The sequence below is a fragment of the Stereum hirsutum genome (assembly GCF_000264905.1).
Source record: "Stereum hirsutum FP-91666 SS1 unplaced genomic scaffold STEHIscaffold_3, whole genome shotgun sequence".
NCBI lineage: Eukaryota > Fungi > Basidiomycota > Agaricomycetes > Russulales > Stereaceae > Stereum > Stereum hirsutum.
Window position 1 is genome coordinate 2,905,181 of NW_006763133.1, and position 14,946 is coordinate 2,920,126.

General features: G+C 53.1%; 4 protein-coding genes across 4 annotated transcripts; 1 reads left to right on the forward strand and 3 right to left on the reverse strand.

Moving 5' to 3' along the window:
* Positions 1-2,078: 2,078 nt before the first annotated feature.
* Positions 2,079-4,387, reverse strand: STEHIDRAFT_119371 (kinase-like protein). Its single transcript, XM_007301252.1, has 6 exons — positions 3,963-4,387; positions 3,405-3,908; positions 3,257-3,315; positions 3,069-3,191; positions 2,637-3,007; positions 2,079-2,568 (listed from the first exon to the last, which is right to left on the reverse strand). The coding sequence occupies exons 1-6, from the start codon at positions 4,111-4,113 to the stop codon at positions 2,424-2,426; spliced, it is 1,353 nt and encodes a 450-aa protein (XP_007301314.1). The 5' UTR covers positions 4,114-4,387; the 3' UTR covers positions 2,079-2,423.
* A 2,476-nt stretch (positions 4,388-6,863) lies between these two features.
* Positions 6,864-8,310, reverse strand: STEHIDRAFT_166555 (mitochondrial carrier). The gene is made up of 5 exons (XM_007301253.1): positions 8,147-8,310; positions 7,960-8,038; positions 7,741-7,886; positions 7,625-7,688; positions 6,864-7,554 (listed from the first exon to the last, which is right to left on the reverse strand). Exons 1-5 carry the CDS (start codon positions 8,219-8,221, stop codon positions 6,914-6,916), a joined length of 1,005 nt encoding a protein of 334 aa, XP_007301315.1. The 5' UTR covers positions 8,222-8,310; the 3' UTR covers positions 6,864-6,913.
* Positions 8,311-8,480: 170 nt separating this feature from the next.
* Positions 8,481-11,326, reverse strand: STEHIDRAFT_145454 (glutamate-tRNA ligase). The gene is made up of 8 exons (XM_007301254.1): positions 11,108-11,326; positions 10,881-11,043; positions 10,484-10,824; positions 10,259-10,417; positions 9,989-10,197; positions 9,479-9,919; positions 9,249-9,405; positions 8,481-9,195 (listed from the first exon to the last, which is right to left on the reverse strand). The coding sequence occupies exons 1-8, from the start codon at positions 11,315-11,317 to the stop codon at positions 8,578-8,580; spliced, it is 2,298 nt and encodes a 765-aa protein (XP_007301316.1). The 5' UTR covers positions 11,318-11,326; the 3' UTR covers positions 8,481-8,577.
* A 137-nt stretch (positions 11,327-11,463) lies between these two features.
* Positions 11,464-14,308, forward strand: STEHIDRAFT_166557 (2-isopropylmalate synthase). The gene is made up of 5 exons (XM_007301255.1): positions 11,464-11,601; positions 11,667-11,961; positions 12,030-12,422; positions 12,476-12,548; positions 12,605-14,308. Exons 1-5 carry the CDS (start codon positions 11,588-11,590, stop codon positions 14,227-14,229), a joined length of 2,400 nt encoding a protein of 799 aa, XP_007301317.1. The 5' UTR covers positions 11,464-11,587; the 3' UTR covers positions 14,230-14,308.
* The last annotated feature ends 638 nt before the right edge of the window (positions 14,309-14,946 follow it).

Consider the following 14,946-nt stretch of genomic DNA (forward strand, 5'->3'; position numbering starts at 1 on the left):
CTTCGACTTTTCCAGTTTCGACTTCTGCCATATCATCTTGACGATCTTACCGTCCAAGCTCGCATCCTTCTCCACAATCTCATACTCCTCTTTCAAGTCACTCTCCCTACTACCCGCCTTCGAACCACTCGCTTCTTTCTCACTCTCCGTCGGATTATCTGTGATAAGATCCACAGACAAACCCCTCCAGCCCGCGTTTTGCCTCATACTTCTCTTCATACCCGAACCCGCCGAAAGAGGACTCAACAACGACCCGGATGCAGCAGCTTTCTGCTTCGCTCGGACATTCGCGTCGAAGACTGCATCATATCGTACACGAGCTTCGAGTGGAGGCGCGGATGGTCTAGTGCTAAAGCCTGAACCCTTGAAGTTGTAGGTGTAGTTACTGGAGTAGTGCTTCGGAGGTGCGGTATGGGTATTGAGACTTGTTCGGGATGACGTTGACCCGTGCGATAAGATCGACGAACGATCTGACGTAGATGCAGACGCAGAGGCTGATGCCGACGCAGAGCCGGACGGGAGAGGGTTTCGCGATGGAGGTTTCGAGCGCGAGATATGTGAAGGCGGAGGGGTATGCGTAGGTGTATGTGGGTGTGGGTGTGCATGTGCATGCGAGTGCGAGTGCGAGGATGATATTGGAGGCGGAGGCGGAATACGGCGAAGGGCATGACTTGTGGCACTACTATTACTCCCACTGCCGGTCGATTGCGCACTAGTCGAAGCCACGGGTGTGAGTATGGGCGAGGTAATCCGTGAACCTGCGGGAGAGGTCGGGGAAGAGGTGAAACCTCGGCCGGTCACAGTGTTGCTAGAAGAAGAGGTGGGTAAGATAGGTGCGGACGCGGTCGAAGTTATGGATGTGGGGGCTGAGACTCGAGGTTTAGGTCGTTGGGGAAGTTTTGGAGGTTCGGCGGGTGGTGGTGCAGCTCTTGACTGTGACTTGGATCTTGGAGGAGGTGTTGGTTTGACGAGAGGATTGCGAGAGGGAGGAATGAATGTGTTTGTAGGGCTGAAAGAAGATGGCGCGGATACGTCCTCGAAAGAATCATTCAAACTGTCACCATCGCCCTCTCGTTCGTGCCAATCTCTCTCCCTATCTCTCTCCGACGTCTTCTCCTTGTCCATCGGAAAGCTCTGCATGAAGTTTGTAAGAGAACCAGGAGATGTGCCACCATCCGACGAAAGCGAGAGAGAATGGAACGAGGATATAGACGAAGCCGGCGCGTGGCCCCCTCGCTTGCCGACATCGAGTTCAGACAGATTGGGAGGATACGAATGGTCTGCTTCGGGCGGTTTCAGCATTTGCGATCCTTTCGACGAAGCACCAAACTTAGGAGATGAATTAGAGCCAATGACGATGGGCGATGACGGTGGGCGCAGGGATTGGAGGGACGGTTTCCGAGGTGGGAGTGGTGGAACCTTGACACGAGACTTGGGAGGCGAAGATTCGAAATTGATTAGAGGCGTGCTGTCGAGATCGTAATTCGGCGGGGACTTTCGTCCCATCGTCGGTCTGAATGATGGACTCGTCGTCTTCGACCGAACACCACCATTCATGCTGCTACCATTTTCACGTAGAGCAGAAGGAAGCACGCCGGGGCCGTCGTCGATGACCCAGTCTTTGAGGTCGATGACAGAAGTTCTGCAGCTGCTCGTCATCGAAGGAGAATGATCTATTGACTTTGGAGGCGAAGAGGGAGGGAAGGAGGACGTTGTGGGTGACAGGCTCGGATTGGACTCTGACTGCGAGTCGGTGAATTCGGCGAACGGTACAGTATTCTCTGGCAGGTCTTTTGAGCTCCCTTTGCCTTCAAAGGCGGCAATTCTGGCCTGGATAGCGGTGGTCGGCGCCATGAGTGGGTTGTCGACGACGTGGCAAGCAGGGAGGATGGCAACGACGAGGACGATGCGGCGGCTGTGGGCTTGGTGAGACGTGCTACGGAACGCGAGTGGCGGCTCGTAAACTCGTTCGACTTGACATCGGCATTTACGTAACGCCTCTTCATCCCTTCACACCCAAAGGAGGTAGTAGCTTCACCTCAATATACACTGTGTGCACAAAAGTATGTATTGGCTGGGTTGAGGATAAAATACATTGATGAGTGGAACAAGCCAGGGAAAAGTTAAATGCAGGGGTGAGTGAATCGAACTGCAGGATTCTGGATCAGAGGGTAAGATGGGGGCGAAGGGTCTGGTGTAATGTCAGGAGAACCAAAAACGATCAAAACAACACAAAAGATGGTACAAATCATATACCAGGACGACAGAAGTTGAGCGTAGAGTAGGAGGAAAAGGCCGATAACAGAGCAAGTAGTATATACACAACAAGGACCATCCATTTTTGTAAGCTAGCAAAGAAAGAAAGATAAAATAAGAAAGCAGAGGTAAGAATATCTGTGCGATATGCACAACCAGAGCAACGCTTAGCGATAGGCCTTCACGAGGCGCTCCAGCTCCTGCACCACTTCAGACATCGTAGGCCTATCTTGGTGCTCTTGTGCCCACATTTGGTCGATGAGATCGACAACTTCTGGGCAGTACTGCCGACGCAATCCAGTCAGTGAAGGCCTAGACACAAACGTTGCACGATCAGCAGTCTATCCAAGCATGTGCAATGACGGAGTAAGAAAACACACCTCTGTCGCTTGGCACCAACCAGCTCGTAGATCGCATGCTCGTTCATGCCCTCCCAAGGATACTTCTTGTTCGGGAGATGCCACTGCAACATCTCCCAAAATACAGCCCCGGCTGCGAACACATCCACCTTGTGATTATACTTCGGATGTGCGTGCCACAGCTCAGGAGCCTGCCAGTTCACAGTGCCCACCAAGCTGCGTACCATCGACCGCGTCGACTGTTTCACCTTAGCTAGGCCGAAATCGGCGATCTTCGCGACACCCTTGGAGGTGATGAGGATGTTCGACGATTTGCAGTCTCGGTGGATAACGGATGGTTTCCGTAGGTGCAGGTATTCCAAACCGCGAGCGATATCAAGCATGATACTCAACTATGCAAACGTGTTATTGTTAGGTTGAAAAAGGTGAACGATCGGAAAGTGAGATACGTACGATCCGATAGAGTGAGGGAGGTGGGACATTCCGGACATAGTCGAAGAGGTCACCATTGGAGCAGAGCTCACTGACGATCATGACAGGCGTTATCCGCGTGTCTTCCGGAATGCTCACGCCCAACTGGAGGCGCCAACAACGCGCGTCAGTGGAAGTAACTAGGCCCAAGCCTGAACAGAAACACGCACGAAACGGACGATGTTCGGGTGGTTGAAACCCCCAAGAAGCTTGAGTTCCTTGATATCCACTGCCAAAAACCGAAGAGCGTCAATTTTCATCCGACGCCGGGCAAAGGGCTAAAATAGACGGATGAAATATAAGGGAAGGATTACGCACTGGCACTCAACTGTCCCCTGAACTCCGAGATCGCGACCTTCCTACCCTTGAACTTCCCAATGAATACGTCCTTGAAGCCGCCGCTCCCGATCTTCTCCAACTTGGTCAACTTTTCGGGCGGAATCTCCCTATCGTCCAAGCCAAGGCTCTCGAGATCCAGTTCAAGCTCTTCATCCTTGTCCCTTCCATGACCATTGGGGCTCGAGATTGGTGGAGTTCTCGGTTCGTCAAGATGCACATGATGTGACCGTAAGAGGACTGGGGAATCGTTCGGGCTACCTGAGCTGCGCTTGCGACGCCCATTGGCGCGAGGTCTGGCCGTCGATGGAGGACGAACAGTGCCTGTAGATGAAGGAGATTCTTGTCTGTCACGCCACTGGAGTAGAGCGCTTGCGAGTTCGGGCTTTGTGCCTTCGACATCGAGGTCTCGCGATTCACAGAGACGAACAAGGACATCCCGACGGTGGCGCACCAGACTTTTGGCGGTCGCGATGGTGAGATCGACTGTATGAATTCGGTGAGCTATCATCGTGATGATGACGGAGGAAATGAACTCACCATCTTCCATTACATCGTCGACGTACTCGCTCTCGTTGCTCGCGTCTGACTCTTCGCTTGCCTCTTCTAGATCAATATCCTCGTCCTGGGAAGCTTCGGCTGCAGTCTCCGCTTCGCTACCGTCTTGAGTGCCCTCATCTTGCTCGTCCATCTCGACTTCCTCGTCTCCTTCCTCATCGACTTCCTCGTCCTCCCCAACAACCTTCCCGTTACGTAACCTACGAGGCTCTGCTACAAGCTCTTCTTCCTCCTGCTCTTCAGCATCAACTTCCACCTCTTCTCCATCCACCGATTCCTCGACTTCTTCGTCGCCCTCATCTGCGCTAACCTGCTCCTCGTCAACGATCTCAACATCTTCATCTGCATCACCTTCCTCTTCCTCCACTTCCTCCTCTTCATCCACTCCTTGCTCGCTCTCATCTACCTCGATCTCCTCAACGTCCTCTTCGCCGTCAACGAACTCAAACTCCTCCTCTTCGCCCTCATCATCTCCATCACTAGGCGGTGTATAGGTCTGCACCTTCCTCGGCCTCCGAGCGACACCACTTACATACGCTTGCTTCGCACCAACAGTCCGAGGCCTCAGCCTCCTCTTCAGAGGAGTTCGGGCCGCCAACTGCGGTGGGGGCTGCACCGTCCCTTTCGAAGACCTCGTCTTCTTGGAAGCAGATGACGTCCTGGGACTGGGTGACTTCGAAGACATAAGCTCGTCCACCTCCTCTTCCTCCTCCTCTTCCTCACCCTCACCCTCGTTTTCGACTTCCATCTCCATCGCTATGCGGTGCAGTGTTGTCTTATTCGGGCGTCTGCTCTTCGGCGTTTCCTGAGATTCAGTCGTCGACCTCCGACCAGTCGAGCGTGTATGAGCACTACTATGTGAGCGCACATGATTACGGCTAGGCGAGTGACCGTACACTTTGTCCTTCGATCTCAATCGACGCGGACTGGGCTGAGTGGTGACAACGGTCTCGGCCTCGCTCTCCGACGGCTCTGTCAGATCGCTCTCCTCACCCGCCCGTGTGGGTGTCAGTCCCAATCGCGAGGCCATATGGTTGGGCTCAGTCGTACGATGTGAGTGATTGTGACGGGTCTGGTACGTTTGGGTTTGGGCAGGGGTGTGCGGGAATACGTGAGGACGAGTGATGCGAGCTGCGACGTGGATGTCATCGCTAAACTCGACCTGCTTCGCTTTGCCTTTGCCCTTACTGGAACCCTTGACAGGGGTAGATGGAGCATGGTTGCTATCGGCGGAGATTTTACGGGACCGAAGACGCGTGGCTGGAGGTGAAGGGAAGGGATTTGGGTGAGAGGAGGACGCGGTAGAGTTGGACATGATAGGTGATGAGCGACGAGCGATCCAAGACGACTTCCGTCTGACGGAAACCGAATTGTAAGCCGAAAGGATCAAAGATCAGAAGAGTTGGTGAACAAAGGCTTACTTCACGTGTCCATTTGGCATCTCTTCCACAGACTCGTTTGAATTCCGCAATGACCTTCGCGCGTGTGATGGAGAAGTTGCCGGCTCGATATTGCCCAAGGAATAACTACGGCCTTTATTGGGCCTAGCGGAGACGGCCCCGACGTTATTCATAGTTGCCCTGCGACGAAGACCATTGGATCCGGATGGCCTGGGGGCGAAATCAGTCTCTTCACCGCCAGCAGCGTTACCATCGTCTGATGAATACTCGCTCGAACCACCGTCGCGGCCAGGCGGCGACGAAGGAGGTAAAGATGCGACTTCCTCTCTGGCAGCCATGATGGCCTCAACAATGTCCTTCTTGGTGAGAGATTCCGCATCGTCCGTGAAGAGACCAGATGCGGTGTACAAACGAATTAGATGGTCTTTGCGGAGACGGCCAAGCTGCTGGGGCGGAGCGGCGTTGATGAGGTAGTCCTCGGCTATGTGATGTAACACGTTCATACTCTAGTCAACAAAGAAACGAAATGAATTTAGAGACTGACATGAATGTTCGTCGTCCGAACCCTGGTCTGAACCATGCTCTTCTTCTTCCTCCTCGTCCTCTTCCTCCTGCTGTTCCCCTCCATCGTGATCGTCGACTTCCATGGAACTCGCCCTCTCCGATTCCTCCTGCACTGACTCCTCTTCCTCGTCGGACGAGTCTGATGCTTTCCTTCGTTTGGGCTGACTGCGACGCGTCGTTTTGTGGCTCCCTAAGTTCTCGTTTCCGCTCGCGACGCGTTTCCTCTTAGCACCGGCGCGCACAGGTCCGCCGCCCGAATCACTCGAGGACACGCCGCGCATGGACTCGTTCTGTTGAGCGAGCGCAAGACGAGAGGGCAACCGGCGTAGATTAAAATGTAAGGGTGCGAGTACAGGACGGGGTGTCTCCGCGCCAGAGTCTGTGTCTGTATCAGAGTCGAGCGAAGCAGAGGACGCGCTCCGAGCGTGGGAATTACGAGATGATGCGCTGCTTTGGCGCGAGCTTCGCTTGCCGTTGGGCAGAGCGAGACCGAGGACGAGTTGAGCGCGTCGGCGCGCCTGGGTTGCAACACTCGAAGGGGTCTTTCGTGACTTGTTGCGTCGACGGCTGCTCGAGCTTGAGGACGGTGGCTGGAAACGACTATTGTATGTCGGGCGACGATGGGCCATGCCAATGCGCGAGCGGGGCCGTCTGAGGGGTCAGGCGTCAGCCAATAGATCTTCACAAGCGCGCGTTCTAAGCCAGTGTGAAAGAAAGGTGGGATGATCAGAGGCGCGGTCGTCGTTGTCGTCGTCGTCGAGCAGCGCCCATTATTTGTCCCATTTCCTGTTGAAAACGGCGTACAAACAAGGACAAACATTCGCACGCACGTGAGTCGCCACCTTTGTCACATGTCTCAGTCGCGCCTCGCGTCTTGAGTCTTGACAGGTCTTGACCCTCGACTCTGCCCACGCATTGCTTGTACAGAAACCATCCATTGTATGTGCAAATAGTATGCGAGTAGAGTGATCAAACATCGAGAACCTGCTTCGCGGCCTGCCAGACCGTCAAAGATATGCTATGCATCGGCACCTGCTTCACAAGTCCGATTCCCAATCCTGCATAAAAGCCCTTAAGCCCCGAAGTACTGTACACCTTCCTCACCGTCTCCAAAAATCCCAGGAAACTCTTATCTCCGGCCTTGGCGGCTTGCGAGCCAGCACCAGCACCAGCACTCGAAGTTCCTGCACCGGCCATAGCAGCCAGTCCTCCACTAGCCTGCTGCATCCTCCTGATCACCTCCAATGGATACGTCGCGATCTGACTCGTCGTTCCCGCCGTCGCTCCAATGACAAGATGTATTCGTTTCTGATACTGCTTCTGGAAGTCGTCCGAGAATCTGTGTTGAGCCTGTGCGTTGAGTGTTTCCCATACGAGGAAGATGCCGCCGCGGTAGGGTACGGTTCCCAGTAAAGAGACAAGGAAGCCACGATAGAAATGAGAGAATCCAGTGGAGAGAGGCCAGATGGCGACAGCACTTGATGGTTCACGGTAGATTGTACGAAAAACGGAGACAAGACTGGGACGAGGGGTAGATGAATTTCGGCTTTCGATGGCCATGCGTACGCGGACGAGTTCGAAAGGATAGGTAAAGGGAAGGACAGAGACGCCTGGGATATTGTGCGAATTTTGTGCAGTGAATTCAAGAAGTTCAAAGCGAAGCGGAAAGTCAACACGTACCAGCAACCGAACCAGCAAGAAACCTCCGAGTTGAGGTCTCACTCTCTTTGGTGGGCATTATAAGCTATAAACTCTTCTCAGTCCACGTACTCGCAAAGAATACATCAGCGACTCACCTTTCGGGCATACTCATACAGCGTGTACCCAATTGCAGCGTGAGGTATAGCTCTAGCGAGAGTCAACGAGTGCCCGCGGTAGAGGCCTAGAAACCCCTGCGTCTGAACGATGTATTTCAACGCTCGAATACCTCCCCTCCAGCTCTCTAAGTTTCACATTACGCATAATCCAGTTCTTCAGTAGGCCATCCTCGGCAGCAATCATGGAGACGTACTCACCTGGAAACTGCTTAAACTCATGATGATGCGTCTGATACAAGATCTTCAGCCTATCCAATGGTGCGACGGCGGTCTTAGCCTAAGTAGCCGAACAAGCACCGGCAAAGATCCAACATACCCAAGAGCAGGAATGGAAGGAGGTTGTCAGCGTCACGATACCAGAAAAACCATGACGATTCGTACATACGACACCGCCTGCAAACCCGCCTGCTACCGCAGACCTAATAGCATGGTCGACTGAGGAACGTTCATTGGTGGTCATAGATCCACCAAGACCCACGACGAGCTCGAGCTAGCAAAGTCCTGTGGCGTTGACCGATGCGGGGTAAGAATGTAGGTTAAGATAGTGTGTGGATGGAGAGGTAGGGATGAATGGGGTTCCGTTCGGAAGAGGAGAAACAAACAAATGCCAAATGGTATGTAGGATTATGGGCGTATGATCAGAATTTCAAATGTTTCACGACGTCAGACTTCCGATGGCAAACCTTCGCCACATACATCGCCACACCAATTGAATTTCGGCACAAGAGCATACTAAAAGGTCAGAGATGGTGCGAGCATGATATTGTATACAACAAGTTTTGGTTCTTCCTCTAACGTGTACGCTAGCACACTTCTCTACACATCATACATGTTCTTCATCTTGTACATCTTCGTCGCCTCCTCAGTGACCGGCTTATCCTGTCCGTACACCCTATCCATTTTATACATCTTCGTCTCCACCGGCGTCTCCAAGATATCCGCCTTCTTCTCCTCAACAGCCGCCTGAGTCTTCGCGGGTGCTGCTGCTGCAGACGTCGCAGCCTTACTGGCCAAACCTGCCGCCCTTCCATCCGGAATATGGATAAACTCCCAAACGCCATCCACAACACCATCCATAATATAGTACCCCTTCCTCTCGAATTGGATCACCTCTCCCTTCTTCACCAACCTCACATTCGGATCCGCCCACGCCTCCTCGCGGAACTCAGTGACAGGCGTGACGAAATCCTTGACCTCGTCTCCGTCCTCAAGCTTCTTCTTCGTGATGATGTAGTCGAAATCGATGAGAACGGCTGGGGTGAGCTGGTGCTCGGGAGGAGAATCGGAGGTGGGTTGGGAGAGCCAGGTGATTTTCTTTTTGGTTTTGCGGAAGTCGCCGGCGAGGTTGAGGTCCATGGTGAGGGATGTAACGGCACCGGAGGCGTCGGTGGTCTTGGAGCGCACGATGGCGTTGCCCCAGTCCATGAGAGTGACCTGCGTTCAAGAGTTGAGAGCTGCAGAATGCTGTCAGACTTGAGACGACATACCTCCTCATTGTCGTCAAATGACAGAACATCTTCCTGCTCCAAAAGGAGGGAAGAGCTGTAGACGGTCTGCTTCTCGCCGACGTCAGGGTTCTTCTTGTGCTTGGGGAGTGTCTTAACCTCTGGGGTCGAAGGACCACCATTGATAGTCACCGGCACTCTGCATCCACAGCCGATATCAGCAAACAGCCTAATGCAACCTCAGACTACGAGTGATTCAGAAAGGAGCGTACGGCTTGTTCTTGAGGACCGCCCAGAACCTAGGTGCAATCGGGTCGATCACCTTCTTATTCAACGCCCAGATCGAGTCCCACTCATGCGACACAATAGCTTGACTAGGCCCTTGCGCCAACATGAACTGCTTCAACGCCTCAACCGTCATACCTCTCCTTCTGATCCCCCGAACGGTAGGGAATCTCGGGTCGTCCCATCCACGTACGTAGCCTTGGTCGACGAACCAATGCAACTTGCGTTTAGAGAGCAGGGTGTAGATGAAGTTGAGGCGACTGAAGTCCCAGATGTTTACGGGTCGGATACCGAGAGCGGAGATCATCCAGTGGTATTGTGGGTTACGGTCGCGGTATTCGTTTGTACGGAGTGCGTGGGTGACGCCTTCGATGGAGTCGACAACGGGACAGGCGAAATCGTACGTGGGATATATCTTCCATTTGTCACTATAATATTTAAGACGAGGTGTGTAAGTACTTTGGTGAGAATTGAAAGACAGTAGAAATATACTGTACCCTGTTCGATGATGGGGAAGGAGATTACAGCGGTAGATGACGGGATCTCGCATCGCCTTATTGGGGTCATCGACGCTGATCTTTGCTCGGATGCACCATCGGAGACCCTCTTCAGTGCCTTTCTTCATCTCCTCGAATCGTGCCAAGTTCTGCTCGACTGTGGCATCGCGATTTTTGGAAGCAATGCCGTCCCAACGCTCCTGGCGCATCTATAATGAGACGCACTCCCTAGTAAGTTTAGTTGAATATCGTATATCGTCAAAGACGAACCTGCGTCTGTTCAGTATCATCTGCGTAAGCCTTCCCGTCCTTGATGATCTGGATCGCGAGCTCGTAAAGCTTGTCGAAGTAATCGGAAGTGTGCGAGATGCTGTCGCCTGTGATCTCCAAAAGACTAAGATCCTCCAAGATCGTCTCCTCGAACTCGGTCTAAGCAGGCAATCCGATTCAGTCAGGCCTTGCGTCATCTAATCATCGTAGCCTCCAGTCACGTACCCGCTCTTTAGAAGGATTCGTGTCGTCAAACCGGATCAACAGCTTGCCGTTATACATCTGCGCAAAGTATTGATTCAAGATGGCGGCCTTGGTGTGTCCGATGTGAAGGTAGCCACTGGGCTCAGGAGGGAAACGGGTGACGACCTGTCCTTGCTTCGCGCCTTGAAGGCCCATGGCGAAGGAGGAAGCGGTCTTTTGATTGGAACGGGCCTTGGTAGCTTTCGCCTCTGCGAGACCGGCGAGAGCAGCCTGAGTGCATTCCAAAGACTCGAGGTGGGTGAACCAGCGATTGAGGTGCTGGTGCAGGTTGTTCTTCAAAAGGCCGATAATTTTGATGTTACCTGCATACGACGAAATTAGGCTTGACGAGGAAGAGGACGATTGAGCAAATACGCACCCTTGAGGGCACCCCAGACCATCCAGTCGGCGGCAGTGATATCGTGTCCGACGAGATAAGTGCGGAAGGCAAGATAGTCATCTAGCGAATTGAGAGCAGACATAATTTCCGGGACTGAAGCTTGGGTAGCTAGAGAACTCGCGAGCGTGAAGTAGGCCGGGGTCTACACACACAAAAAAACCAACCGAATGAGCAACAGTTTGAAAGGTGTAATAGCATACACGAACCTTCGCACTGTCCTCAGCGAGACCTCCTGCAGTGGCCAGAGCCTTTACTGCATCCTGCTCGGAGGTAGACTTTGATCCATCGAGCTCAAGGGTGAGCGTCGAAGCAGACTCGTCGTAGATTACTTTGGCCTTTTGCGTGTAAGCTGAGATAGCGATAGCGGCGAAAGGAAATGGCGCCGCCTTTGGCGAGACGGTGAGTGTGGACGCCATGGTGGCTAGCGGTTAGGGCAATTTCGTGGTTTCGCGACAAGTCGAAAACGAAGAGGATGACTCGTTTATGACCCTAACCTGGAGCTGGGGTCAGAATTACATCGGTAGGCCTTCGCCGAGGGGGGCGGATGAAAAACCTACAGCCGACGAAAGCACTTGTCCGCTACAGGCCCTTCTATTACTGTGCTCGAGTCTGACTCGACTCGACCTCTTTGCCATAAAGGTTGCCAAGTTTCACGCCCACGCTCTTTCCCTCACGAATTTTTCATCATGCCGTGTATGCTGTACGTTCTTACCATCAAGCTTTCATCCATATATTCATCATCTGTTCACCCCTTTCATGATATAGCATCCACCCCGACGAAAAGTACAAGCCGTACAAACCTCTAAAACTTGACAATCGTCAATGGCCGACCAAAACTTTCACCAAGCCACCCGTGTGGCTCTCCACTGACCTCCGCGATGGAAATCAGGCCCTCGCCAATCCTATGACCATCGAGCAAAAGACGACCTTCTTTAACCTTCTCGTCGAATGTGGCTTCAAGGAGATTGAGGTCGCCTACCCAGCTGCTAGTGACACCGACTTCAACTTCGTTCGAGGTCTTATTGAGAATGGTTCCGTTCCGGACGATGTCTGGATTCAAGTATGAAAATTATACCTTTGTCTACTACCTGGTTGTATCGATACTGAATGGTCATTTGTCCTGTCTAGGTCTTGACTCCTGCTCGAGAAGACTTGATTAAAAGGACAGTCGATTCCGTTGCCGGCTGCAAAAGAGCAATCATTCACATGTACAACGCCGTATCGCCCCTCTTCCGTTCCGTCGTGTTCAAAAACTCCCAAGCAGAAACTGTTGCCCTAGCCGTGAAACACACTGCGGTCGTTCGCAAACTCACCGATGAGTGTACAGAAAAGTACGGCACCCAGTTCAGGTTCGAGTATAGTCCGGAGACGTTCAGCCAAACCGAGCCCGACTTTGCGCTCGAAGTTTGTGAAGCTGTCAAGAAGACGTGGGGTAGAGCTGGTCCGAATTTCGATGACCGTATCATCTTCAACTTGCCCGCGACAGTAGAAGTTGCACCACCGAATCATTTCGCTGATCAGGTGAGACAATTGGTCACTTTTTGCTCCACTTCTGTACTGACGGTCTGTAACAGGTCGAATACTTCTCTACTCACATATCGGAACGAGAGAATATCATCATCAGTTTGCATCCTCATAATGACCGAGGTTTGTGTCTGCCGTTACACTCTAGAAGGGTCTGCAGGACTGAATCTTTCGAACAGGTACTGGAATTGCTGCTGCCGAACTTGCTCTCTTTGCTGGTGGCGACCGAATCGAGGGCTGTCTGTTCGGAAACGGCGAACGTACCGGCAACGTCGATCTCGTCAATCTCGCCCTGAACTTCTACACCCAAGGCATCTACCCTAATCTCGACTTCAGCGATCTTCAACATGTCATCGACGTCGTCACACAATGCAATGATCTTCCTGTCCACCCACGCCACCCATACGCCGGCGAGCTCGTTTTCACCGCTTTCTCCGGTTCACATCAAGACGCCATCAAGAAGGGCTTCGAGGAACAAGCGAAACGAAATGCAGCAGAGAGAGCGAGAGGCGAGAAGGAAATATGGGAGATGCCTTACTTGCCGATCGACCCAGCGGACTTGGGCCAGAACTACGAAGCCGTCATCCGTGTCAACTCGCAGTCTGGCAAGGGAGGGATTGCCTACCTTATCAAGCAGTACCTCCACCTGGACGTCCCAAGAAGGATGCAAATCGCCTTCTACTCGGTCGTACAAGCGGTTTCGGATCGGGAGGCAAGGGAGATGACGGTAGAGGACATCACGACTGCTTTCCGCCAGACATATCACTATGGCGGGGGGAAGCACGAGGGAAGGCTGGGTCTACGTTCGTTCACGATGTCTTCCGTACCCGACCCCACTGGTGCCGCCTCCGCCGAGGACCTCCACATGTTTGACGGTGCTGTCACCGTCGACGGCCAGCTGCGCGTCATCCGCGGCGACGGTAACGGCCCCATCTCCTCTCTCCTTGACGCTCTCAGCACCTCCCTACACATCGACCTGGCTCTCCGCGAATTGAACGAGCATCCCGTCGAAGCAGCCGACGGCCAACCTCCACGCGCCGCAGCATACGTCGAGCTCGTACCTCCTACTGATCGCAAATCCGCCAAGTCATGGTGGGGTGTCGGAGTAGACCGGGACTCAACGACCGCCAAGCTACGAGCCGTGCTCAGCGCAGTGAACGCGCACATTGAAGATCGACCTCTGCCCGAACTCAAGCTAAGCGTCGGGTTCAACGCTCGCTCAGACCAATCCGACGTCGCTTCTGCGCTATTGAACATCCTTGGTGTTCAGCTCCCGAGATCGTTGCAGGCCGTGTTCTTCGAGGTCGTCCAGCGGAAGGCTCGCGAGACGGAGGGTGTCATCTCGTACGATGAGCTAGCGGAGCTATTCAGGGCCACTTACGGATGGAAGGCCCTCGAAGGAATGAGGGAGGTTGAGCTCAAGTCGTTCAATCTCGAGCATCTGCCCGAGAAGCAGATTCGCCTGAAAGGAGAGCTAGCCCTACATGGCGAAACGAGGAAGGTGGAGGCCATTGGGAACGGTCCTCTATCTGCTTCCCTAGCTTGCTTGAATGCGCATCTGGAGGGTACGTTGTCCATCAGGGAATATTCCGAGCATTCGCTGGGTGAGGGCACGGAGGTGCTGGCTGCTTCGTATGTGGAGCTATTGTATGAGAAGGTGGATGAGAAGGGTCAAGGTGCGAGGAAGTTTGGCTGGGGTGTCGCTTCGGATACGGATATTGCGGCTTCGGGTCTAAAGGCCGTCATGGCTGCTGCGAGTCGGGTTGGTGCAGACTGGTGCGTGCCAAAGGTGAATGGGGCGTAAGGTGGGAGGACACAGGGTTGGAAAGGAAATCTGTAATGTTGTTGTACGACGGCTGTATCTACTAATCCATTGGTTTTCGTGATTTCTGTTTCGTGAATCTGTATTCCTTATGCGCATCAGCCATGCACAAACTACGTGATTAAAATGCCAATCTTGTGAACAACGCCACAGTGGCACAAGCAAGTTTGCGGTGTCCGGCAAAGGCCGTTCAATGGAGGTTCAGCCACAGGCGCGTCGACGCGAGCCCGAGACGCGTCTCCGTTTAACTGCCTCGCGTCACCTCACTCAGAGCTTTCATACTGCCCGCTGCTTTCATAGACATCTAAAATTCTGCACAAGTCACCCATCATATCATCGCTTTCTCTCACATCAAAATGTCTGGCGACGTGGAACTCGATAGTTTTAAGCCGACAGGTCTTCTGGGTCTCAAACGTGATGCTCCCATACCTCTTGTGCCCGACGAGCTCGATATGTTCCAAGACGAGGATGACCTTGGTTTCAAACCGACAGGGCTGCTTGGGCGTACTAATACCTTGAAGAGCGGCCTTCAGGACGATATGCATATGGACTCAGAGACGGTGGAGGAGGAAGCGGAATATACATTTAAATCGGCAGGCTTGCTGAAGCCTACGAAGGAGCGGGGTATGGACTTAGGTGCGTCAATATTGTAGTCAGAGTCAGTTATGGTTGGGTCTGAAATGATCATTTTCCTTTCGC

Bases quoted from the DNA above. Each gene is read 5' to 3' on its own strand.
- STEHIDRAFT_166555 (XM_007301253.1), bottom strand. From the start codon at position 8,221: ATGACCACCAATGAACGTTCCTCAGTCGACCATGCTATTAGGTCTGCG. The intron at 7,887-7,959 runs GTGAGTACGTCT...TGTGAAACTTAG, and splicing joins TGAGTTTAAGCAGTTTCCAG to AGAGCTGGAGGGGAGGTATT. The intron at 7,689-7,740 runs GTGAGTCGCTGA...AAGAGTTTATAG, and splicing joins TGTATGAGTATGCCCGAAAG to CTTATAATGCCCACCAAAGA.
- STEHIDRAFT_145454 (XM_007301254.1), bottom strand. From the start codon at position 11,317: ATGGCGTCCACACTCACCGTCTCGCCAAAGGCGGCGCCATTTCCTTTC. The intron at 11,044-11,107 runs GTTCGTGTATGC...TTGTGTGTGTAG, and splicing joins TCGCTGAGGACAGTGCGAAG to ACCCCGGCCTACTTCACGCT. The intron at 10,198-10,258 runs GTTCGTCTTTGA...GTCTCATTATAG, and splicing joins ATGATACTGAACAGACGCAG to ATGCGCCAGGAGCGTTGGGA.
- STEHIDRAFT_119371 (XM_007301252.1), bottom strand. From the start codon at position 4,113: ATGGACGAGCAAGATGAGGGCACTCAAGACGGTAGCGAAGCGGAGACT. The intron at 3,316-3,404 runs GTGCGTAATCCT...GGTTTTTGGCAG, and splicing joins CAGGGGACAGTTGAGTGCCA to TGGATATCAAGGAACTCAAG. The intron at 3,008-3,068 runs GTACGTATCTCA...ACGTTTGCATAG, and splicing joins CTCCCTCACTCTATCGGATC to TTGAGTATCATGCTTGATAT.
- STEHIDRAFT_166557 (XM_007301255.1), top strand. The intron at 11,962-12,029 runs GTATGAAAATTA...TGTCCTGTCTAG, and splicing joins CGGACGATGTCTGGATTCAA to GTCTTGACTCCTGCTCGAGA. The intron at 12,549-12,604 runs GTTTGTGTCTGC...TCTTTCGAACAG, and splicing joins GCATCCTCATAATGACCGAG to GTACTGGAATTGCTGCTGCC.